At 48.5% G+C, this 25699-nt stretch overlaps 2 protein-coding genes across 8 annotated transcripts in view; one reads left to right on the top strand and one right to left on the bottom strand.

The window, feature by feature from the left end:
* Window positions 1-25699, bottom strand: part of LOC125722471 (NACHT, LRR and PYD domains-containing protein 12-like) — a 243911-nt gene that overhangs the window by 73464 nt on the left and 144748 nt on the right. The gene's annotated exons all lie outside the window — the stretch shown is intronic.
* The window catches only part of LOC125722475 (protein NLRC3-like), a 146668-nt gene that overhangs the window by 115480 nt on the left and 5489 nt on the right, over window positions 1-25699 (top strand). For 2 of the 3 annotated variants that reach the window (XM_048998653.1, XM_048998654.1), the window contains 4 exons: window positions 3086-3149; window positions 3329-3557; window positions 4188-5907; window positions 17235-17408. In XM_048998653.1, coding sequence (XP_048854610.1) covers window positions 3086-3149; window positions 3329-3557; window positions 4188-5907; window positions 17235-17408 — 2187 coding nt within the window. The remainder of the gene's footprint in view (window positions 1-3085; window positions 3150-3328; window positions 3558-4187; window positions 5908-17234; window positions 17409-25699) is intronic. The other variant, XM_048998651.1, reaches the window with a different exon arrangement.

Genomic DNA, 25699 nt, shown 5'->3' with positions numbered 1-25699 from the left:
CACCATAACGCTGACCGTATGGTTGACCGTATGGCTGACCGTATGGCTGACCGTATGGCTGACCGTATCGCTGACTTTATGGATGACCGTAACGCTGATCGTATGGTTGACCGTATGGCTGACCGTATCACTGACCGTATGGCTGACCGTATGGCTGACCGTATCACTGACCATATCACTGACCGTATCACTGACCATATCGCTGACTGTATCACTGACCGCATCGCTGACCATATCGCTGACCAAGCTTATTCCAAGCATCTTTGCATGCCTCATCATCACTTCGGTAGAACGTGCCCTCAAGACATTTATGAGCAGAACCACTGATATATTTCTTAAGGTAATACAGCTTATCTGCTGAAGAGATACCTGTTCTCTGAATGAGTACATAAAGGATGCCTTCCATTCAATAAAATGAATTGGATCCCCATTAAACATCGCAGGCTCTGGCACTGGGAGCCTGTTAATGGCTTTGCTGTTCTGAATAGCTTGAGCCAGGTAAGACACATCAGTGAGGGATGGTGTTGTGACATCATGCGAAGGCTGATGTCTGTCATAGGTGCTTTGTAGTCAAACTTAAAGGTCTGGCCATCCATCCATCCATCCATCCATTTTCCAAACCGCTTATCCTACTGGGTCGCGGGGGGTCCGGAGCCTATCCTGGAAGCAATGGGCACAAAGCAGGGAACAACCCAGGATGGGGGGCCAGCCCATCGCAGGGCACACTCACACACCATTGACTCTCGCACGCACACCTACGGGCAATTTAGCAAGTCCAATTAGCCTCAGCATGTTTTTGGACTGTGGGGGGAAACCGGAGTACCCGGAGGAAACCCCACGACAACATGGGGAGAACATGCAAACTCCACACACATGTGACCCAGGCGGAGACTGCATGCGCAACTTCCTTCACTGCTGTGGCTAACAGACAAAAGGTGATCCTTGAACCGGTTAGTATTCTGTAATACAGTAGGACATTCCAGAGGGAGTGGCGCACGCTGATGACATCATGCACATTATGTCCACTGGGATGGAGAACAGGTGCAGGATGATGACATGTTTCGTCATATTTAGGCAGCAGTATCGCCCCGGCTAGTGGGGGCCCCGGGACCAGCTGGTACAGAAGCCGGGGGGCAGGGATGCGGGCAACAAGCTGATAGGCGCCCCCCCCCCGTCTGACGCTCCCTGCTCACCCGCGAGTCCCAGGCCGGCATGGCCATGGGCCAGTCGCTCACAGAGCAGGCGGCTCCATTGATAAGCAAAGCAGAGCCTTATCGAGGGGTGGGGTAGCGGGGGGGGGCCCGAGAAACCGCCTCCGCTGCCGCCTGCGCAGCCCGAGCAGCCGCCCCCTCCGCCTGCAGCTCCTGAGCGGGTGCCCCCACTGCCTGCAGCTCCTGCACCCACGCCGGAGGCGCTCCCTCTGCCAGTGACTGTGCCCCTTGTGACTCCCGTTCCTTGCCCCATGCCGGTCCCAACTGCCCCAGACCCGATCCTGGTGACTCCTCTGCCCTCGCCCCGGCGAGCTCGACCCCCACCAAGGGTCCTTATGTCTGTGTCCCGTAAGGGGAGAGGACACAGACGCAGGGCTGGGGTCCCTTCCACCCTGCCCCCTGGCTCGCCCTCCCTCGCCTGCGCTGGGGCTTGGTCGGCGCCTGCGGGTCCTCGCCCTCTGGGTTGGCTGTTGCCTGCGGGTCTCCCTCCGCAGCCTCGTCGCCCTGTCTTGCTCCCTGCTCTGGTGCCTCGTTGGTCGCCTGCGGACTCCCCTGCTGCAGCTCCTCAGTTGCCTGCGGTTCCCTCCACTCCGGCACGTCGGAGGACGTCACCGCCTGCTGCGGCTCCCCCCCTCTCCTTGCCCTCGCCTAGGTCCCCTCCAGCTCCCTCGTCCCCTTCCCTGGGTCTCCCTCCACCTCCCTCCTCGGCCCCTCCATCAGTCCCTCGCCCTGCCTCCTCTGCTGCTCTGAGGTCCCCTTCGGCTCCGGCCTCCTGCGGCCCCTCTGACGGCCACCCGTCGCCCGCTGGGGCTCCCTTGGACTCCCCTTGGTTCCCCCTCCTTCTCTCCCTACTCCCCTGCCTGTCTCCCTCCTTCGTTTGCTCCTCCTCCCGGCTTTGTCTCTCCTGTCTCCCTTCCTCGTCCCTTTGTTCCTCCTCCGTTCACTCCTGGTCCTTTTGTCCAGCCTGTTCCCGCTGTGTCTCCTTTCCTAGTCTGTCTGCCCTCCCTGTCCTTTGTCAGGTTTTGTCCTACTTCTTGTCTCTGTGCCTGTTCTGTGTCTCGGTCATGTTTCCGGTGTCCCTTGAATGGTTTTGTTCTTCTTTTCCAGGTCCCGTTTCCCTCGTCTCGTCCGTCGCCTCCTCTGAGGGGGGGGGGTCTGTCATACCCGGCTCGTACGATCCTCGTGTGTGCCACGCCCCCCTGATTATCCTCGTGTGTGCCACGCCCCCCTGATTATCCTCGTGTGTGCCACGCCCCCCTGATTATCCACGTGTGCTTCCCGGATCGTACCCACCTGTGTCCGATTATTTTCAATCAGTCCTGTCTATTTGAGTCCATGTCTTGCCCTGGTTCCCGGTCTGTCATTCATGTTAGTTGGCGTCTGATGTTTCCTTCCCTTAGTCCTGTGATTAAACCCCGTTACCCCCTTATTCTACCGGCCTGCCTGATCCTTGCCTGCCTGCCTGTCCGTGCACCTTCCCCGTTCACCGGCGATCTTAACATTGGGATTTTGTACCACTAAGTTTTCCAGCCTCCTATTGCCCCTGTCCCAACTTTTTTGAGATACGTTGCTGTCATGAAATTCAAAATCAGCCAATATTTTTCATGAAATAGCAAAATGTCTCAGTTTAAACATCTGATATGTTTTCTATTCTTTGTTATGAATATAATACAGGTTTATGAGATTTCCATATCATTACATTCTGTTTTTATTTACAATTTGCACAATGTCCAACTTTTTGGAATTGGTGTTGTAATATACCACAGTGTTATTCTTTATCTGCAGTAACAGCAATTTTAATGGGGAACTTTTCAGCCTTTCTGTTACATTTGTGTAGATGAATTGAGGTCTTTATGTTTCTGCCTAATTCACAGAGACCAAATGGAAGATTGCAGTTCAGATCTACATGATAAATCGGGTTTATCATCCATATTGAAGGTTTGTATTTATTGCTGATATATATTTTCTTGGCTGTTATGTGAATTAGCTTATATTTTATACAGCTGCATAATAATAAATTCATCATCTTAAAGAAAATATGTTTTAAACTATGATTCACAAGTGAAACTCTGAAAAGGTTTGGTGTAAGTAGCAATAATTAACTCTGTTTATTTTAGTCGCTAGAGGAAAAAGCCATGAAGTTCCTAAAGGAGGAACTGAAGACGTTTGTGAGGTACCTAGATCAGAATTACCCAGAATGCTCTGAGCCTCAGCTGGAGGAGGACAATGACCTGGACTGTGATGGTCAGATGCAGACGACCAGTGTTAGAGAGGTAGCTCTGAAGATCACAGTGTACATCCTGAGGATCATGAAACATAATGATCTTGCTGACCTGCTGGACAAGAGTAAGAACTTTATAATATTATGTACATGTACAATATTGTGTAAACGTCTTAGGCAGCCAGAGAAAAGGATGTTTAAATGGTCTTCATGTTGGTGTAGAACTACTATAATATGTATGTCAAAGTGTGTTTGCCATTTCAGAACCTCTCCCAACATCACCTTAATATTTGCAGAAATCGTGCAGTATATCCCTGTATTTTTTTACTTGACCACTAACACACCTCATGTGGCTGATCAATATCTCATTGAGTTTTAAACTTATTTAATTAATGAATGAAGTGAGCTGGTGGTGAAATTTAACAAATTCGTGGACAGGCTGTGGTGCCTCTGAGGAGAGGTTTGGGAAATGAAAAGGGGTTTTGTGTTTTTTTTTGGTTCTGAGCAGATATACACTTACTACCCAGATAAATGGCTTTAAACATTTCCTTTGGCTGCCTAAGGCTTATTCACGGTCCTGTATGCGATGTTCCAGTAAAATACGCTTGATAAAACTTTCAGTTTCACATTCACAGTCACAGGGAAATATCTGGATATGTATGTGTGAAAAAGTGTGTTTTTGGAAAATATTCTTCCTCTCATACGGGTCAGGATCACAATGAGAATTAGTGCATTTTCCTCTCATTTCTTTTCAGGACAGCTCATGCTGCAACATCAGCAGGAAATCAAATGTAAACTTAAGAAGCAATTTGAGTGTGTATTTGAAGGAAAAGCTAAGGAAGGACAGCCAACACTTCTCAATGAGATTTACACAGAACTCTACATAACTGAAGGTGGGACTGGAGCAGTCAATGATGAACATGAAGTGAGACAGATTGAAACAGCATCCAAGAAAAGGCGAACAGAAGATACTACAGTCAAGTGCAATGATATATTTAAACCCTTATGTGGGCGTGAGACACCTATCAGAACTGTACTCACTAAAGGGGTGGCAGGTATCGGGAAAACAGTCTCTGTGCAGAAATTTATTCTCGACTGGGCAGAAGGAAAAGCAAACCAGGATGTTCACTTCATATTTGCTCTTCCTTTCCGGGACCTGAATTTGATTAAGGGTGAATACAGTCTCATTGAACTGCTTCACCACTTTGTCCCAGAACTGAAATCTCTTGAATCCACTGAGCTGTTTATGTACAAAATCTTGTTCATCTTTGATGGTCTGGACGAGTGTCGCCTTCCTTTCGATTTTCAGAACAATGAGAGCTGGTTTGATGTCACAAAGAAAACGTCACTGGATGTGCTGTTGACTAACCTCATTAAGGGGAATCTGCTCCCATCCGCTCTCCTCTGGATAACCTCCCGGCCAGCAGCAGCCAATCAGATACCTGCTAAGTGTGTCCACCAGGTGAAAGAGATACGAGGGTTCAGTGATGCCCAGAAGGAGGAGTATTTCAGGAGGAGATTTAGGGATCAGAGCCTGGCCAGCAGGATTATCACACATGTGAAATCATCAAGGAGCCTCTTCATCATGTGCCACATACCTGTGTTCTGCTGGATTTCAGCCACTGTGCTTAAGAGGTTTTTTATTGAGACTGACAGGGGAGAAATTCCAAAGACTCTGACTGAAATGTACACACACTTCCTGATCTTTCAGACAAGTTTAAAAAATGACAAGTATATGAAAAAACAAGAAACTAAGCTTAAAGAATACAGCAAGGAATTCCTTTTAAAACTTGGTAATCTTGCTTTTGACAACCTTGAGAAAGGCCATCTCATATTTTATGAGCAAGATCTGACAGAGAATGGCATTGATGTCACTGAAACTTCAGTTTACTCTGGAGTGTGCACAGAAGTCTTTAAAGAGGAGTATGGGTTGTACCAGGAGAAGGTGTACTGCTTTGTGCATCTGAGCATCCAGGAGTATCTCGCTGCTTTATACGTGTTTCTGTCAAACTCATCAGCTGACTTGCTGAAGACTGCAGTGAATCAGGCATTAGAGAGCAAGAATGGACACTTGGACCTCTACCTCCGCTTCCTCCTGGGCCTCTCAACAGACTCCAGTAAGACTCTGTTACAAAGGCTACTGGGGCCAACAGAAACCTGCTCACATACCATTAAGGAAATAGCCCAATACATCAAGGAGAAAATACAGGAGAATTTATCTCCAGAAAGGACCATCAACCTGTTCCACTGTCTGACTGAACTGGGTGACAATTCTCTAGTAGAGGAAGTACAAAGATACCTGAATTCAGGAAACATTTCAGCAGATGTCCTCTCACCTGCACAGTACTCAGCTCTGGCCTTTGTGATGCTGATGTCAGATGAGGAGCTGGATGTGTTTGATCTGAAAAAATACATCAGACGAGATAAACAGCACTGCAGGCTGCTGCCTGTGGTCAAGAACTCCAGGACGGCTCTGTAAGTGACGTGGGGATGGGAAATCATGTCTGGTCTGGCAGTAATACATGAATATTGTTTGAAATGTGTAATATATATATTATATTTCTCCTCATGGATTAATAAGTGAGTTTTATTTTGATAATCACAGCTATAGCTGTTTGTATAGCAGTAGCTAATCTTGACTACAGACTTTATAATGACTGAAGGTAGTAATGTCACTTTTTGTTTGTTACTACGTTTCCATTCCCATCCAGTCTGCCTTCTGATCACAGGCACAGCATCCTAACCTGCTATAGAAACAATGAGGGCTCTTTATCCACAGGGTGTATAAGTGGTATGTGAGTGTTATTGTCAGCAGGCGCGTTCATGTGATGGAGCCCAGAGCTGGGAGCTTCCGTATGACTGCTGTCTCTGGCTGCTCACTGGCGCCCTCTGCTGGCCTCAGCTGCACCTGGCTGAGGATGTGACGACACATCTAGTCCGGCAGAAATAGATAAACATTTTCTAAAATATAAAATGAATATGTATATATGTAATTTATTTCCCCTCTTTTATGAACAAGGTTCCTTTTTAATCTAGTTTATATTAACTGAAGGTAGTGATGTAGTAAAAACAAAAAGACAAGATTTCCACGACCATCCTTTGTGTAACAAATAACCAAAGATACAGCATCATACAGAATGGTCCAGTTTTCATTAATAGTGGGAAAACCACTCATATTCGTTTCAGTTCTGGATGCTGTAGGAAGCATTTCTGTAAATACTGGGTGTGGTGCGTGACTCTTTGGGCTCGGACTCTGTGTCCATGAGCGGAAGGTTGCTGGTTAAGATCTCATTTTGAGTCCCCCCCCCCACCAAACACTGAATGCAATTTCAGTTCAGTTCAGTTTTATTTATATAGTGTGTTTTCACAACATTACATCATCTCAAAGCACTTTACAGCATCCCTGCCCAAAGCCCCCAGTGAGCAAGTCAGAGGGGACAGTGGCAAGGAAAATTACCTTAGAAAGAAGAATCCTTGGGAGGATCCAGACTGAAAGGGGGAGCCCATCCTCCAGGGGGCAGCAGAGGAAGCCCTAACCCTAACCAGACTGAAAGGGGGAGCCCATCCTCCAGGGGGCAGCAGAGGAAGCCCTAACCCTAACCAGACTGAAAGGGGGAGCCCATCCTCCAGGGGGCAGCAGAGGAAGCCCTAACCCTAACCAGACTGAAAGGGGGAGCCCATCCTCCAGGGGGCAGCAGAGGAAGCCCTAACCCTAACCAGACTGAAAGGGGGAGCCCATCCTCCAGGGGGCAGCAGAGGAAGCCCTAACCCTAACCAGACTGAAAGGGGGAGCCCATCCTCCAGGGGGCAGCAGAGGAAGCCCTAACCCTAACCAGACTGAAAGGGGGAGCCCATCCTCCAGGGGGCAGCAGAGGAAGCCCTAACCCTAACCAGACTGAAAGGGGGAGCCCATCCTCCAGGGGGCAGCAGAGGAAGCCCTAACCCTAACCAGACTGAAAGGGGGAGCCCATCCTCCAGGGGGCAGCAGAGGAAGCCCTAACCCTAACCAGACTGAAAGGGGGAGCCCATCCTCCAGGGGGCAGCAGAGGAAGCCCTAACCCTAACCAGACTCAAAGGAGGAGCCCATCCTCCAGGGGGCAGCAGAGGAAGTCAAATGATCAAGATGGCAAAGTCCTAATTCATATTATCCCAATCTTAACATTTCAGTCACAAAGCGGGGGGCAGGGAGGTGATGACAGCAAGTGCTGGAGCTGCTTCAGATGGCAGGGAGAACAGTAGTACGGCAGCAGGGTAAACAGGGAAGATGTCACAGGCAGAAGGGTGAGCAGGCCGGAAGGACTCACAGATAGTGGAGACCTGCAGCAGGGTAGACAGGATATCTTAAAAATGTGGGGTCTCCAGGCAGCACAGCCAGGGGGAGTAGGGGAAATAAAATGTGCAATTAGCCAAAGTAGGGGAGACTAGAGGCAGTGCAAACAGTTAGGTGAGTGCAGTATGTAAGCTCCGGCAGATATGGCTATGGCAGCATAAGTAGGAGGGAGAGGCAGGTGGGAACACAGGCATGGGGAGTCCCTGAATGTCAGCACTCCAATTCCACAAGGGGGTGTGAAGCTTCTTTAATCTGCACCGCTTCTGTTTATCAAGCTCGTCCAAAGTAAATTTCCTCATCGCCATCGTACATGAAGGTAAAACAGTTTCCAATCAGGGACATAGGACTCTATCTTAGGTTTTCTCTGGCCTTTAGTGCTGTCCAGAAAGAAACAAATCTGCTCAAGAGAGTAAACCTTGGTCCTACCTACAGGGGTGCTGGAGTCCATGGAGGCCTGTGAGTCCAAGTCATCAGCCAAACTCTCTACGTCCTCATGATCTTTATCAGAATCCAGTAAGTGCAGGTCCAGCTCAGGCTCGGGATGTTCCGCTGCGGTGTGTCTACAGGTGGGTCAGTGCCGGGCTCAGCAGGTGCGGAGTCACTCACCGCGCCGCCGCCAGCAGGCCCTGCTGCGTCCGGGCCGGGCTCCTCTGTCAGCCCTCTGTCTCAGCGGGAGCGGAGTCACTCACCGCGCTGCCACCAGCGGGCCCTGCTGCGTCCGGGCCGGGCTCCTCTGTCAGCCCGCCGTCTCAGCGGGAGCGGAGTCACTCACCGCGCCGCCGCCAGCGGGCCCTGCTGCGTCCGGGCCGGGCTCCTCTGTCAGCCCGCTGTCTCAGCGGGAGCGGAGTCACTCACCGCGCCGCCGCCAGCGGGCCCTGCTGCGTCCGGGCCGGGCTCCTCTGTCAGCCCGCTGTCTCAGCGGGAGCGGGGGGGGATCAGTGACTACGGGTGGGGGGGGCTCGTCCTCCCAGTCCCCACGGTTTGAGTCCAAGTCCGTTACTACAGTATCGGCGCCCCTGCGGTGCTCGGTGTCCCGCACCAGCGCCGGGGCCTCGCGCCCGTCCTCGCGCTCCCCCGGGGGGGCTCCCCTCGCGGGCAGGCCTGCCACACATGCCCAAAACCACCCCACGCAAAACACTTCACACTCTCAGAGCTGTTAAAATCATATAAACTTTCCCTTCCACTGTGATCTTAACAGACACGTCCAGGACCTCCTGCGGCGCATTAAGAATCATAAATGTTTGCCGCCTAAAAGACAGGAATCATCCTAATCGGGGTCACCAGCTTCCCGTAGCGCCCAGAATGTTGGACAGTAGTTCATTTCTAATAAATGAGGAAACATTAGATAAAACAACTTTTTTTGACGGGCTTGATAAAGGCAATATCTGTATGAATTCATCTTTAATGTTGAGACCACTTTCTATGAGGTCATCAACCATGGAAACGTCTTTTAAAAAGATCACAATAGCTTTGTTCATTCGGGAAGCTGAAACAACATTAGCGGCTCCAACTACTTCACTGACCGCGAGCAGACAGTCCTCCACCGAGACGGCGGGTCAGGGACACACTTAAAGCCGTGCCTGAGACTCAGACACGAAAAACTGAGTTGGGAAGCTCAAAATTCCCACCAAAAGCTGCACTTGAATGACTGAAATTCTGGCTGCTGACTCAGAGATAGAAGTTGGTGATGTGACAATACTGAACTTACAAGAATGGTGAACGCATGGTTACTGCAAGGGACAATGCTTGTGAAATTCTGTACAATGTTTCTTTTTAACTGCTTCAGAATCTTTGGCTAGAAAGCTGAACTGAAAGCAAATCATGAATCCTTCTGTTATCTTGCTTTGTATGTAGCCTAAGCGCGTTTCCCCAGCAAAGACGATAATCGCCGGTTAGTCACTGTCAGATATCGACACCGGGATACTTGTCTGATTACGCTCATTACCGACAATATCGTCATATCACCCAGATGTAATTGGTGATTTGACATGTTCCCAGGTATAACAATACAGGGAGAAAAAGGATTTTACTCATGGGATCAGGAATCCAAGTGCCAGTTGCTGCTGCATTAGCTGCTGGGAATGTTCACATCTCCTCCTTTCAGTGATACGTGTCGAGTGTAGGGACACCTGGCAGAAAGATGGCTAAGGACTGCACTGGAAGCACTGGTCTGACTGTTATGGGAGGTTCACGTCCATCTTGCTGTTGTGTTCCTATATATTCCTGTATATTCTGTGACTTTTGGTTGTAGCTTCTACTTAATGTTTTTACCTCTAGTTTTGAGCAAAGATGCACTGACTCAGAATTAGTGATCATATGACTGCAGCAGATTGTCAGGACGCACAAAACACTCTGCAGACTATAATTCATTTTGAAGTGTAAGCTGTGCTGCTAATTATACTGAAAACAAATGCTTATTGTAATGCTTTGTATTTTACTAATGTGTAGGATGTGTATATGTCTGTGTCTTAAAGTGTTTTCTGTTTCAGGCTGAACAGTTGTGAACTCACAGAGGAATGCTGTGAGGCGCTGGCTTCAGCTCTCAGATCAAACTCCTCACCCCTGAGAGAGCTGGACCTGAGTGACAATGACCTGCAGGACTCAGGAGTGAAGCTGCTCTCTGCTGGACTGGGGGACTTACACTGTAAACTGGAGATACTGAGGTCAGTCTGACTGGGTATTCCACACTGTAAACTGGAGTTACTGAGGTCAGTCTTACTGGGTATTCCATACTGTAAACTGTGGGTAGTGAGGTGAGTATTACTGGGTATTTCACACTGTACGCTGGCGATAATAAGGTGGAACATAGCTAGTGATTTCAAAATAAAGCAGGAGTATCAAAGTCTATAGGTTGACTTAAAAAATAACATTAGACTCGCTACAGTAAGTGGAATGTCGAAAGGAAGATCGCATTGGAGGTTAAGGATAACATTAAAAGTTTCTTCCAATATTTTAACTCCCAAAGAGCTCTAAAAGCTGAAATCACTCATCTGCAGGATAGTAAGGGCCTTATAATTGAAAATTGAAATTTATATAGTAAATGAGTTTAATGATTATTTTACACGGGTGTTCACAGTAGAGGACATGCTTAACTTACCACCATTTAGTACAAATACAGTGTCCTATATAAACAATATACAGTCCCTCCACAATTACTGGCCCCCTTGTAAAGATTTGTAAAAAGGGTTAGAAAAAAATCCACCTTTTGGCGAAGCAGCTTCATCTCACACTGAAAAAAATGAGAAAAATCCAACCTTTCATTGAAATAAATTTATTCAAAGAAAAACAAATCCTTCATCAAGAAATAATTATTTTCAACAAAAACACACGATTATTGGCAGCCCTGCTTTTAATACTCTGTACAGCCTCCCTTTGCCAGTATAACAGCACTGAGTCTCCTATAACATTTTATAAGGTTGGAGAATACAGAGCAGGGCATCTGAGACCATTCCTCTTTACAGAATCTCCCCAGATCACCCAGGGTCCTCGGCCCTCTCTTGTACACTCTCCTCTTCAGCTCAGCCCACAGGTTTTCAGTGGGGTTCAGGTCAGGGGACTGAGGTGGCCATGGCAGAAGCTTGATTCTGTGGTCAGCTGACCATTTTAATGTTGATTTGGACATGTGCTTAGGATCACCGTCCTGCTGGAAGATCCAATGAAGGCCCAGTTTTCGTTTCCTGGCAGCAGCAGCCAAATTTTGATATAAAATGTCCTGGTATTTCATGGACCCCATAGTGCCATGTACCCTAACGAGGTTTCCAGGGTTTTTGGAGGAAAATCAGCTCCACAACATCACAGAACCTCCACCATATCTTACAGTTGGGATAAGGTTCATTTCATTATAACCGTCCTTCTTTATACGCTAAATCCACCTTGAATTTTTATTGCCACAAAAGCATTTTTGTTTAATCAGGTAGTTGAATTTGATTCCAGTCAATGTTGTATAATGTTTTGAAAACTCCTGGCACTAACATTTTAAGTAACTGACAGAAAAAGCTTCTTTCTGTCATACCTTTCAAAACGTCCATACCTCAATCCCCTCATAAGTATGTCTGCTAGGTGGAGTCGAAGGTGCAGTATAATCCTGTTATAATGGACTCGCTTATAACGGAATATCGTCTATAACAGACGAGGACTGCCGGTTGTGCACCTTTAATTACATGCAGAAAAAGCATCGGATATAGCGGACTCGCATATAATGCAGTGTGTGTGAGAGTGTCTGTGGCAGGGCATGCGTGTGTGACAGTGTCTGTGACAGGGTACGCGTGTGTGAGAGTGTCTTCGGCAGGGTACGCGTGTGTGAGAGTGTCTTCGGCAGGGTACGCGTGTGTGAGAGTGTCTGTGACAGGGTACGTGTGTGTGAGCGTGTCTGTGACAGGGTACGCGTGTGTGAGAGTGTCTGCGACAGGGTACTTGTGTGTGAGAGTGTCTGCGGCAGGGTACGTGTGTGTGAGAGTGTCTGGGGCAGGGTACGTGTGTGTGAGAGTGTCTGCGACAGGGTACGTGTGTATGAGAGTGTCTGCGACAGGGTACGTGTGTGTGAGAGTGTCTGCGGCAGGGTACGCGTGTGTGAGAGTGTCTGTGACAGGGTACGCGTGTGTGAGAGTGTCTGCGGCAGGGTACGCGTGTGTGAGATTGTCTGTGGCAGGGTACGCGTGTGTGAGAGTGTCTGTGACAGGGTACGCGTGTGTGAGAGTGTCTGCGGCAGGGTACGCGTGTGTGAGAGTGTCTGCGACAGGGTACTTGTGTGTGAGAGTGTCTGCGGCAGGGTACGTGTGTGTGAGAGTGTCTGCGGCAGGGTACGTGTGTGTGAGAGTGTCTGCGACAGGGTACGTGTGTATGAGAGTGTCTGCGACAGGGTACGCGTGTGTGAGAGTGTCTGCGGCAGGGTACGTGTGTGTGAGAGTGTCTGCGGCAGGGTACGTGTGTGTGAGAGTGTCTGCGACAGGGTACGTGTGTATGAGAGTGTCTGCGACAGGGTACGTGTGTGTGAGAGTGTCTGCGGCAGGGTACGTGTGTGTGAGAGTGTCTGCGACAGGGTACGCGTGTGTGAGAGTGTCTGCGACAGGGTACGTGTGTGTGAGAGTGTCTGCGGCAGGGTACGCGTGTGTGAGAGTGTCTGCGGCAGGGTACGCGTGTGTGAGAGTGTCTGCGGCAGGGTACGCGTGTGTGAGAGTGTCTGCGACAGGGTACGCGTGTGTGAGAGTGTCTGCGGCAGGGTACGCGTGTGTGAGAGTGTCTGCGACAGGGTACGCGTGTGTGAGAGTGTCTGCGACAGGGTACGCGTGTGTGAGAGTGTCTGCGACAGGGTACGCGTGTGTGAGAGTGTCTGCGGCAGGGTACGCGTGTGTGAGAGTGTCTGCGACAGGGTACGCGTGTGTGAGAGTGTCTGCGGCAGGGTACGTGTGTGTGAGAGTGTCTGCGACAGGGTACGCGTGTGTGAGAGTGTCTGCGGCAGGGTACGCGTGTGTGAGAGTGTCTGTGACAGGGTACGTGTGTGTGAGAGTGTCTGCGACAGAGTACGCGTGTGTGAGAGTGTCTGCAGCAGGGTACGTGTGTGTGAGAGTGTCTGTGACACCCGAGCCCCAGTGCATTAGGTGACCTGCCCCACCCAGAGGCACAGGGGAAAAGAACGACTCCCCCAAAATAGGGGCTAGTGGAAGTGGCAGGACTGGGGGGCGAGTGAAGTCAGTATTTAATGTGAGTTGTAGAGGGGAGAGGAAAAGAAAAGGAGAAAAACGTCAAGAAGGAAAAAAAACAAAGACAGGATTGTATTTATATATGATGGTTGTGGATGATAGGAGCCGTAATTGTCAAAAAAAAATTAGTGAATAAAAAATGATCACACATATACACTGCTCAAAAAAATTAAAGGAACACTGAAAACACATCAGATATCAATGGGGAATATATATATATATATATATACTGAAGTAGACTGGGTAATGTGTTAGGAATGAAAGGATGCCACATCGTTTAATGGAAATGAAATTTCCATGAAAACCTACAGAAGGCTGAATTCAAAGACACCCCGAAAATCAAAGTGAAAAATGATGCAGCAGGCTAGTCCATTTTGCTGAAATTTCATTACAGTAACAGTATCATACTCAGTAGTTTGTATGGCCCCCACATGGTTGTATGCATGCCTGACAATGTCGGGGCATGGTCCTAATGAGACCACGGATGGTGTTCTGGGGGATCTCCTCTCAGATCTGGACCAGGGTATCACTGAGCTTCTGCACAGTCTGAGGTGCAACCTGGTTGCATCGAAATGGACGAAACATAATGTCTTACAGGCGGAGGAAGCCCTAACCCTAACCAGACTGAAAGGGGGAGCCCATTCTCCAGGGGGCAGCAGAAGAAGCCCTAACCCTAACCAGACTGAAAGGGGGAGCCCATCCTCCAGGGGGCAGCAGAGGAAGCCCTAACCCTAACCAGACTGAAAGGGGGAGCCCATCCTCCAGGGGGCAGCAGAGGAAGCCCTAACCCTAACCAGACTGAAAGGGGGAGCCCATCCTCCAGGGGGCAGCAGAGGAAGCCCTAACCCTAACCAGACTCAAAGGAGGAGCCCATCCTCCAGGGGGCAGCAGAGGAAGTCAAATGATCAAGATGGCAAAGTCCTAATTCACATTATCCCAATCTTAACATTTCAGTCACAAAGCGGGGGGGCAGGGAGGTGATGACAGCAAGTGCTGGAGCTGCTTCAGATGGCAGGGAGAACAGTAGTACGGCAGCAGGGTAAACAGGGAAGATGTCACAGGCAGAAGGGTGAGCAGGCCGGAAGGACTCACAGATAGTGGAGACCTGCAGCAGGGTAGACAGGATATCTTAAAAATGTGGGGTCTCCAGGCAGCACAGCCAGGGGGAGTAGGGGAAATAAAATGTGCAATTAGCCAAAGTAGGGGAGACTAGAGGCAGTGCAAACAGTTAGGTGAGTGCAGTATGTAAGCTCCGGCAGATATGGCTATGGCAGCATAAGTAGGAGGGAGAGGCAGGTGGGAACACAGGCATGGGGAGTCCCTGAATGTCAGCACTCCAATTCCACAAGGGGGTGTGAAGCTTCTTTAATCTGCACCGCTTCTGTTTATCAAGCTCGTCCAAAGTAAATTTCCTCATCGCCATCGTACATGAAGGTAAAACAGTTTCCAATCAGGGACATAGGACTCTATCTTAGGTTTTCTCTGGCCTTTAGTGCTGTCCAGAAAGAAACAAATCTGCTCAAGAGAGTAAACCTTGGTCCTACCTACAGGGGTGCTGGAGTCCATGGAGGCCTGTGAGTCCAAGTCATCAGCCAAACTCTCTACGTCCTCATGATCTTTATCAGAATCCAGTAAGTGCAGGTCCAGCTCAGGCTCGGGATGTTCCGCTGCGGTGTGTCTACAGGTGGGTCAGTGCCGGGCTCAGCAGGTGCGGAGTCACTTACCGCGCCGCCGCCAGCAGGCCCTGCTGCGTCCGGGCCGGGCTCCTCTGTCAGCCCGCTGTCTCAGCGGGACCGGAGTCACTCACCGCGCTGCCACCAGCGGGCCCTGCTGCGTCCGGGCCGGGCTCCTCTGTCAGCCCGCTGTCTCAGCGGGACCGGAGTCACTCACCGCGCCGCCGCCAGCGGGCCCTGCTGCGTCCGGGCCGGGCTCCTCTGTCAGCCCTCTGTCTCAGCGGGAGCGGAGTCACTCACCGCGCCGCCGCCAGCGGGCCCTGCTGCGTCCGGGCCGGGCTCCTCTGCCAGCCCGCCGTCTCAGCGGGAGCGGAGTCACTCACCGCGCCGCCGCCAGCGGGCCCTGCTGCGTCCGGGCCGGGCTCCTCTGTCAGCCCGCTGTCTCAGCGGGAGCGGAGTCACTCACCGCGCCGCCGCCAGCGGGCCCTGCTGCGTCCGGGCCGGGCTCCTCTGTCAGCCCGCTGTCTCAGCGGGAGCGGGGGGGGATCAGTGACTACGGGTGGGGGGGGCTCGTCCTCCCAGTCCCCACGGTTTGAGTCCAAGTCCGTTACTACAGTATCGGCGCCCCTGCGGTGCTCGGTGTCCCGCACCAGCGCCGGGGCCTCGCGCCCGTCCTCGCGCTCCCCCGGGGGGGCTCCCCTCGCGGGCAGGCCTGCCACACATGCCCAAAACCACCCCACGCAAAACACTTCACACTCTCAGAGCTGTTAAAATCATATAAACTTTCCCTTCCACTGTGATCTTAACAGACACGTCCAGGACCTCCTGCGGCGCATTAAGAATCATAAATGTTTGCCGCCTAAAAGACAGGAATCATCCTAATCGGGGTCACCAGCTTCCCGTAGCGCCCAGAATGTTGGACAGTAGTTCATTTCTAATAAATGAGGAAACATTAGATAAAACAACTTTTTTTGACGGGCTTGATAAAGGCAATATCTGTATGAATTCATCTTTAATGTTGAGACCACTTTCTATGAGGTCATCAACCATGGAAACGTCTTTTAAAAAGATCACAATAGCTTTGTTCATTCGGGAAGCTGAAACAACATTAGCGGCTCCAACTACTTCACTGACCGCGAGCAGACAGTCCTCCACCGAGACGGCGGGTCAGGGACACACTTAAAGCCGTGCCTGAGACTCAGACACGAAAAACTGAGTTGGGAAGCTCAAAATTCCCACCAAAAGCTGCACTTGAATGACTGAAATTCTGGCTGCTGACTCAGAGATAGAAGTTGGTGATGTGACAATACTGAACTTACAAGAATGGTGAACGCATGGTTACTGCAAGGGACAATGCTTGTGAAATTCTGTACAATGTTTCTTTTTAACTGCTTCAGAATCTTTGGCTAGAAAGCTGAACTGAAAGCAAATCATGAATCCTTCTGTTATCTTGCTTTGTATGTAGCCTAAGCGCGTTTCCCCAGCAAAGACGATAATCGCCGGTTAGTCACTGTCAGATATCGACACCGGGATACTTGTCTGATTACGCTCATTACCGACAATATCGTCATATCACCCAGATGTAATTGGTGATTTGACATGTTCCCAGGTATAACAATACAGGGAGAAAAAGGATTTTACTCATGGGATCAGGAATCCAAGTGCCAGTTGCTGCTGCATTAGCTGCTGGGAATGTTCACATCTCCTCCTTTCAGTGATACGTGTCGAGTGTAGGGACACCTGGCAGAAAGATGGCTAAGGACTGCACTGGAAGCACTGGTCTGACTGTTATGGGAGGTTCACGTCCATCTTGCTGTTGTGTTCCTATATATTCCTGTATATTCTGTGACTTTTGGTTGTAGCTTCTACTTAATGTTTTTACCTCTAGTTTTGAGCAAAGATGCACTGACTCAGAATTAGTGATCATATGACTGCAGCAGATTGTCAGGACGCACAAAACACTCTGCAGACTATAATTCATTTTGAAGTGTAAGCTGTGCTGCTAATTATACTGAAAACAAATGCTTATTGTAATGCTTTGTATTTTACTAATGTGTAGGATGTGTATATGTCTGTGTCTTAAAGTGTTTTCTGTTTCAGGCTGAACAGTTGTGAACTCACAGAGGAATGCTGTGAGGCGCTGGCTTCAGCTCTCAGATCAAACTCCTCACCCCTGAGAGAGCTGGACCTGAGTGACAATGACCTGCAGGACTCAGGAGTGAAGCTGCTCTCTGCTGGACTGGGGGACTTACACTGTAAACTGGAGATACTGAGGTCAGTCTGACTGGGTATTCCACACTGTAAACTGGAGTTACTGAGGTCAGTCTTACTGGGTATTCCACACTGTAAACTGGAGTTACTGAGGTCAGTCTTACTGGGTATTCCATACTGTAAACTGTGGGTAGTGAGGTGAGTATTACTGGGTATTTCACACTGTACGCTGGCGATAATAAGGTGGAACATAGCTAGTGATTTCAAAATAAAGCAGGAGTATCAAAGTCTATAGGTTGACTTAAAAAATAACATTAGACTCGCTACAGTAAGTGGAATGTCGAAAGGAAGATCGCATTGGAGGTTAAGGATAACATTAAAAGTTTCTTCCAATATTTTAACTCCCAAAGAGCTCTAAAAGCTGAAATCACTCATCTGCAGGATAGTAAGGGCCTTATAATTGAAAATTGAAATTTATATAGTAAATGAGTTTAATGATTATTTTACACGGGTGTTCACAGTAGAGGACATGCTTAACTTACCACCATTTAGTACAAATACAGTGTCCTATATAAACAATATACAGTCCCTCCACAATTACTGGCCCCCTTGTAAAGATTTGTAAAAAGGGTTAGAAAAAAATCCACCTTTTGGCGAAGCAGCTTCATCTCACACTGAAAAAAATGAGAAAAATCCAACCTTTCATTGAAATAAATTTATTCAAAGAAAAACAAATCCTTCATCAAGAAATAATTATTTTCAACAAAAACACACGATTATTGGCAGCCCTGCTTTTAATACTCTGTACAGCCTCCCTTTGCCAGTATAACAGCACTGAGTCTCCTATAACATTTTATAAGGTTGGAGAATACAGAGCAGGGCATCTGAGACCATTCCTCTTTACAGAATCTCCCCAGATCACCCAGGGTCCTCGGCCCTCTCTTGTACACTCTCCTCTTCAGCTCAGCCCACAGGTTTTCAGTGGGGTTCAGGTCAGGGGACTGAGGTGGCCATGGCAGAAGCTTGATTCTGTGGTCAGCTGACCATTTTAATGTTGATTTGGACATGTGCTTAGGATCACCGTCCTGCTGGAAGATCCAATGAAGGCCCAGTTTTCGTTTCCTGGCAGCAGCAGCCAAATTTTGATATAAAATGTCCTGGTATTTCATGGACCCCATAGTGCCATGTACCCTAACGAGGTTTCCAGGGTTTTTGGAGGAAAATCAGCTCCACAACATCACAGAACCTCCACCATATCTTACAGTTGGGATAAGGTTCATTTCATTATAACCGTCCTTCTTTATACGCTAAATCCACCTTGAATTTTTATTGCCACAAAAGCATTTTTGTTTAATCAGGTAGTTGAATTTGATTCCAGTCAATGTTGTATAATGTTTTGAAAACTCCTGGCACTAACATTTTAAGTAACTGACAGAAAAAGCTTCTTTCTGTCATACCTTTCAAAACGTCCATACCTCAATCCCCTCATAAGTATGTCTGCTAGGTGGAGTCGAAGGTGCAGTATAATCCTGTTATAATGGACTCGCTTATAACGGAATATCGTCTATAACAGACGAGGACTGCCGGTTGTGCACCTTTAATTACATGCAGAAAAAGCATCGGATATAGCGGACTCGCATATAATGCAGTGTGTGTGAGAGTGTCTGTGGCAGGGCATGCGTGTGTGACAGTGTCTGTGACAGGGTACGCGTGTGTGAGAGTGTCTTCGGCAGGGTACGCGTGTGTGAGAGTGTCTTCGGCAGGGTACGCGTGTGTGAGAGTGTCTGTGACAGGGTACGTGTGTGTGAGCGTGTCTGTGACAGGGTACGCGTGTGTGAGAGTGTCTGCGACAGGGTACTTGTGTGTGAGAGTGTCTGCGGCAGGGTACGTGTGTGTGAGAGTGTCTGTGGCAGGGTACGTGTGTGTGAGAGTGTCTGCGACAGGGTACGTGTGTATGAGAGTGTCTGCGACAGGGTACGTGTGTGTGAGAGTGTCTGCGGCAGGGTACGCGTGTGTGAGAGTGTCTGTGACAGGGTACGCGTGTGTGAGAGTGTCTGCGGCAGGGTACGCGTGTGTGAGATTGTCTGTGGCAGGGTACGCGTGTGTGAGAGTGTCTGTGACAGGGTACGCGTGTGTGAGAGTGTCTGCGGCAGGGTACGCGTGTGTGAGAGTGTCTGCGACAGGGTACTTGTGTGTGAGAGTGTCTGCGGCAGGGTACGTGTGTGTGAGAGTGTCTGCGGCAGGGTACGTGTGTGTGAGAGTGTCTGCGACAGGGTACGTGTGTGTGAGAGTGTCTGCGACAGGGTACGTGTGTGTGAGAGTGTCTGCGGCAGGGTACGTGTGTGTGAGAGTGTCTGCGACAGGGTACGCGTGTGTGAGAGTGTCTGCGACAGGGTACGTGTGTGTGAGAGTGTCTGCGGCAGGGTACGCGTGTGTGAGAGTGTCTGCGGCAGGGTACGCGTGTGTGAGAGTGTCTGCGGCAGGGTACGCGTGTGTGAGAGTGTCTGCGACAGGGTACGCGTGTGTGAGAGTGTCTGCGGCAGGGTACGCGTGTGTGAGAGTGTCTGCGACAGGGTACGCGTGTGTGAGAGTGTCTGCGACAGGGTACGCGTGTGTGAGAGTGTCTGCGACAGGGTACGCGTGTGTGAGAGTGTCTGCGGCAGGGTACGCGTGTGTGAGAGTGTCTGCGACAGGGTACGCGTGTGTGAGAGTGTCTGCGGCAGGGTACGTGTGTGTGAGAGTGTCTGCGACAGGGTACGCGTGTGTGAGAGTGTCTGCGGCAGGGTACGCGTGTGTGAGAGTGTCTGTGACAGGGTACCCGTGTGTGATAGTGTCTGCGGCAGGGTACGCGTGTGTGAGAGTGTCTGCGACAGGGTACGTGTGTGTGAGAGTGTCTGCGACAGAGTACGCGTGTGTGAGAGTGTCTGCAGCAGGGTACGTGTGTGTGAGAGTGTCTGTGACACCCGAGCCCCAGTGCATTAGGTGACCTGCCCCACCCAGAGGCACAGGGGAAAAGAACGACTCCCCCAAAATAGGGGCTAGTGGAAGTGGCAGGACTGGGGGGCGAGTGAAGTCAGTATTTAATGTGAGTTGTAGAGGGGAGAGGAAAAGAAAAGGAGAAAAACGTCAAGAAGGAAAAAAAACAAAGACAGGATTGTATTTATATATGATGGTTGTGGATGATAGGAGCCGTAATTGTCAAAAAAAAATTAGTGAATAAAAAATGATCACACATATACACTGCTCAAAAAAATTAAAGGAACACTGAAAACACATCAGATATCAATGGGGAATATATATATATATATATATATATACTGAAGTAGACTGGGTAATGTGTTAGGAATGAAAGGATGCCACATCGTTTAATGGAAATGAAATTTCCATGAAAACCTACAGAAGGCTGAATTCAAAGACACCCCGAAAATCAAAGTGAAAAATGATGCAGCAGGCTAGTCCATTTTGCTGAAATTTCATTACAGTAACAGTATCATACTCAGTAGTTTGTATGGCCCCCACATGGTTGTATGCATGCCTGACAATGTCGGGGCATGGTCCTAATGAGACCACGGATGGTGTTCTGGGGGATCTCCTCTCAGATCTGGACCAGGGTATCACTGAGCTTCTGCACAGTCTGAGGTGCAACCTGGTTGCATCGAAATGGACGAAACATAATGTCTTACAGGTGTTCTATTGGATTAAGGTCAGGCGAGCGTGGGAGGCAGTCAGTGGTATCAATTTCTTCATCCTCCAGGAACTGCCTACATGCTCTTGCCACATGAGGCTGGGCATTGTCGTGCACCAGGAGGAACCCAGGACTCACTGCACCAGCATAGGGTCTGACAATGGGTTCAAGAATTTCATCCTGATACCTAATGGCAGTCAAGGTGCCGTTGTCTAGCCTGTAGAGGACTGTGCGTCCCTCCATGGATATGCCTCCCCAGACCATCACTGACCCACCACCAAACTGGTCATGCTAAGCATAACGTTCTCCATGCCTTCTCCAGACCCTTTCACGTCTGTCACATGTGCTCAGGATGAACCTGCTCTCATCTGTGAAAAGCACAGGGTGCCAGTGACAGACCTGCAAATTCTGGTATTCTATGGCAAATGCCAATCGAGCTCCATGGTGCTCGGCAGTGAGCACAGGGCCCACTAGAGGACATTGGGTCCTCAGGGCACCCTCATGAAGTCTGTCTCTGAGAACACAATCAGAAACATTCACACCAGTGGCCTGATGGAGGTCATTTTGTAGGGCTCCAGCAGTGTTCATCCTGTTCCTCCTTGCACAAAGGAGCAGATACCAGTCCTGCTGATGGGTTAAGGACCTTCTACAGCCCTGTTCAGCTCTCCTTGAATAACTGCCTGTCTCCTGGAATCTCCTCCATGCCCTTGAGATTGTGCTGGGAGACACAGCAAACCTTCTGGCAATGGCACGTATTGATGCGCCATCCTGGAGGAGTTGGACTACCTGTGCAACCTCTGTAGGGTCCAGGTATCGCCTCATGCTACCAGTAGTGACACTGACCGTCGCCAAATGCAAAACTAGTGAAAAAACTGTCAGAAAAGATGAGGAGGGAAAAATGCCAGTGGCCTCCACCTGTCAAACCATTCCTGTTTTGGGGGTCGTCTCATTGTTGCCCCTCTAGTTCACCTGTTGATAATTTCATTAACACCAAAGCAGCTGAAACTGATTAACAACCCCCTCCGCTACTTAACTGACCTGATCAATATCCATCCATCCATCCATCCATTTTCCAAACCGCTTATCCTACTGGGTCGCTGGGGGTCCGGAGCCTATCCCGGAAGCAATAGGCAGGGAATAACCCAGGATGGGGGGCCAACCCATCGCAGGGCACATTCACATACCAGTCGGGCAATTTAGCAACTCCAATTAGCCTCAGCATGTTTTTGGACTGTGGGGGAAACCGGAGTACCCGGAGAAAATCCCACGACGACATGGGGAGAACATGCAAACTCCACACACATGTGACCCAGGCGGAGACTTGAACCCGGGTCCCAGAGGTGTTAGGCAATAGTGTTAACCACTGCACCACCATGTCACCCCCAGCAAACATACAAACAACCAGAATTCTAGAAAAGTTCTTTATATTTGAATGAAATAACAAATAAAACACTTTCAAATCACATGAGCCTATATTTTATTCACAACAGAACATGGATAATATTACAAATGTTCAAAGGCCGAAGACCTGTATTGGTTGCCCGTGGTCTTTGGGCCCTCAGACGACTCTGCATCACTCATCGGCATGATTGTGTCAATGACATTACTAAATGGGCCCAGGAATACTTCCAGAAAGCACAGTCGGTAAACACAATCCGCCGTGCCATCTGCAGATGCCAGCTAAAGCTCTATCATGCAAAAAGGAAGCCATATCTGAACATGGTCCAGAAGCGCCGTCGTGTCCTGTGGGCCAAGACTCATTTGAAATGGACTGTTTCAAAGTGGGAAAGTGTTCTGTGGTCAGACGAGTCCAAATGTGACATTCTTGTTGGTAATGAAGGGCGCCGTGTCCTCCGGGCTAAAGAGGAGGGAGACCTTCCAGTGTGTTATCAGCGTTCAGTTCAGAAGCCAGCATCTCTGATGGTATGGGGGTGCATAAGTGCATACGGTGTGGGCAGCTTGCATGTTTTGGAAGGAACTATGAATGCTAAAGGTATATAAAGGTTTTAGAGCAACACATGCTCCCCTCCAGAAGACGTCTGTTTCAGGGAAGGCCTTGTGTATTTCAGCAGGACAATGCAAAACCACATACTGCAGCTATTACAAGCACATGGCTTCGTCGGAGAAGAGTCCGGGTGCTGAATTGGCCTGTCTGCAGTCCAGATCTTTCACCTATAGAGAACATACAGTAATTACCTGTGACACCCATGGTGCACTGTGAGCAGGTATACAGGCCCACAGAGCATGCAGATCATTATCTGTGACACCCATGGTGCACTGTGAGCAGGTATACAGGCCCACAGAGCATGCAGATAATTATCTGTGACACCCACGGTGCACTGTGAGCAGATATACAGGCCCACAGAGCATGCAGATCATTATCTGTGACACCCATGGTGCACTGTGAGCAGGTATACAGGCCCACAGAGCATGCAGATAATTATCTGTGACACCCATTGTACATTGTGAGCAGGTATACAGGCCCACAGAGCATGCAGATCATTATCTGTGACACCCATGGTGCACTGTGAGCAGGTATACAGGCCCACAGAGCATGCAGATAATTATCTGTGACACCCATTGTACATTGTGAGCAGGTATACAGGCCCACAGAGCATGCAGATAATTATCTGTGACACCCACGGTGCACTGTGAGCAGGTATACAGGCCCACAGAGCATGCAGATCATTATCTGTGACACCCATGGTGCACTGTGAGCAGGTATACAGGCCCACAGAGCATGCAGATCATTATCTGTGACACCCATGGTGCACTGTGAGCAGGTATACAGGCCCACAGAGCATGCAGATCATTATCTGTGACACCCATGGTGCACTGTGAGCAGGTATACAGGCCCACAGAGCATGCAGATAATTATCTGTGACACCCATAGTGCACTGTGAGCAGATATACAGGCCAACAGAGCATGCAGATAATTACCTGTGACACCCATTGTACACTGTGAGCAGGTATCAGTACTGACTACTTTTTATATTGAGTCACATGTTTTATGTGAATTACTTTGTACTGAACTGAAGGCCAGTATTTGTCACTGTGAATATGTTGTTGCAGATGTCCATCCAGAAATCAGAGCTGGGGGAAAAGATAAGGTCCTTATTCCAATTAATTTTTGGTACAAATATCAATGTGTCTGCCGCAGATGGAGGATTATATATTCTAGAGGTTTCTTTTTATTTTTAAGTTGCAGAATGTTGTCTCATCTGAGGAGGATTCAGTGTATTATGTGTGAGGTCCATTTTGGTTCTGATGCTAGATTCAGTTAGTAAATATTAGAAAAATTGCATATTCTCTACTCGCATTTATGGATTAAGTCTTTGAATGTCATGAAATGACTGTTACTGAAAAGGAGGTGGAGATGTGTAATACCTTTCTGTCCCCGTGAGTGATAGTGAATAGTGATATTGTGAAGTAGGAAGGCCAGATTATTCCAGATTGGTGTGTATTTACAGGCTCTGAGAGTACAGTTAGTGATTTTAATGGCTTTCCTCTGTGCTGTCAGTGCTGTGGAAATGGCAGCACTGTGTTGTTAAAGCAGTTTTGTTTCTTTAATGACATTTTGAGTAAGTCTGCATGTCTGAGATTTTTACAGTACAGCTGCTCCTGCTGTAACCATGAGCTGCTGTTACTGCTGTAGTGTGACCATTTAGTTAAGTCTTGCAGTTGATAAGTAATAATTAAGAAAAATGAGCTTGTAATCCACCTTGAGATTTACTTTTCTGTAATGTGGAATGTTTGATTTTGTGTTTTTGTTTTTCCAGCAAAAATGTGACATTAATGAGTTTGAAAGAATTTTTCTGAAATTATTCTGGACGAGTAATTTTATTTTTATTGATTCAAGTGGGAGACTCATCTATTGTTTTGAATAAGGGGGTGTAGTTGAGGGTAACCAAGTCAGACAGCCTGTGGGAGATGTAGATACCCAAGTACCGGATATTTCCAGTCTGAAATGGACCATCCTGATCAGCTGAATCCCAGGCATCTTCAGGCAGTGAGAATATTATGTGTTTTTTTCCAGTTTATTGTGTAGTTTGATATGTTTTGAAAAGGTATTAATAAAATTAAAATTTCATATATTGAGGGTTTCATAAAAACAGCAAGATATCATCTGCATAGAGACTAATTTTGTGTTGACTTATTAGTATGAATTCTATTTATTTCACTGTTCTGTCGTATTGCTGTGTGAAAAAGGCAAGAGCTGGACAGGCCCTGCCTTATTGAGGGAATGCAAACAACCCCGCATGCGAGTGGGGAGAAACCAGGCACAAACGCAGTAGGCCTCAGAACAAAGGTAGCTTTATTTCATGGGGCCCTTCCAGCCTCACCTCAAGCTGACAAAAAGAACAAAAATAAAATAAAAATAAAACAATTAGACCAAAAGAAAGAGCACCAACCACCTTTTTACTCTAATCCCCTGCCCTTATATACGGCTTCCCATTAAACTAATTGGGACAGCCCAACGACAAGGGGAAACCAGTTGGAGGTTCATGTACTAACATACATTACAACACATACATTTAACATCGAACACATCATAATAGCTGGCCATTAAGCATTGCCATCCGCTGCTCTTTCACCCAGAACATCCCACCTCACACAAAAGCAAGAACAAACAACCTCTCACCTATTTCCCCCCCCCTTTGTGCCAAAC

The sequence above is a fragment of the Brienomyrus brachyistius genome, unplaced genomic scaffold (genome assembly GCF_023856365.1).
Source record: "Brienomyrus brachyistius isolate T26 unplaced genomic scaffold, BBRACH_0.4 scaffold39, whole genome shotgun sequence".
Lineage (NCBI taxonomy): Eukaryota > Metazoa > Chordata > Actinopteri > Osteoglossiformes > Mormyridae > Brienomyrus > Brienomyrus brachyistius.
This window is presented reverse-complemented; position numbering and strand designations above follow the sequence as displayed.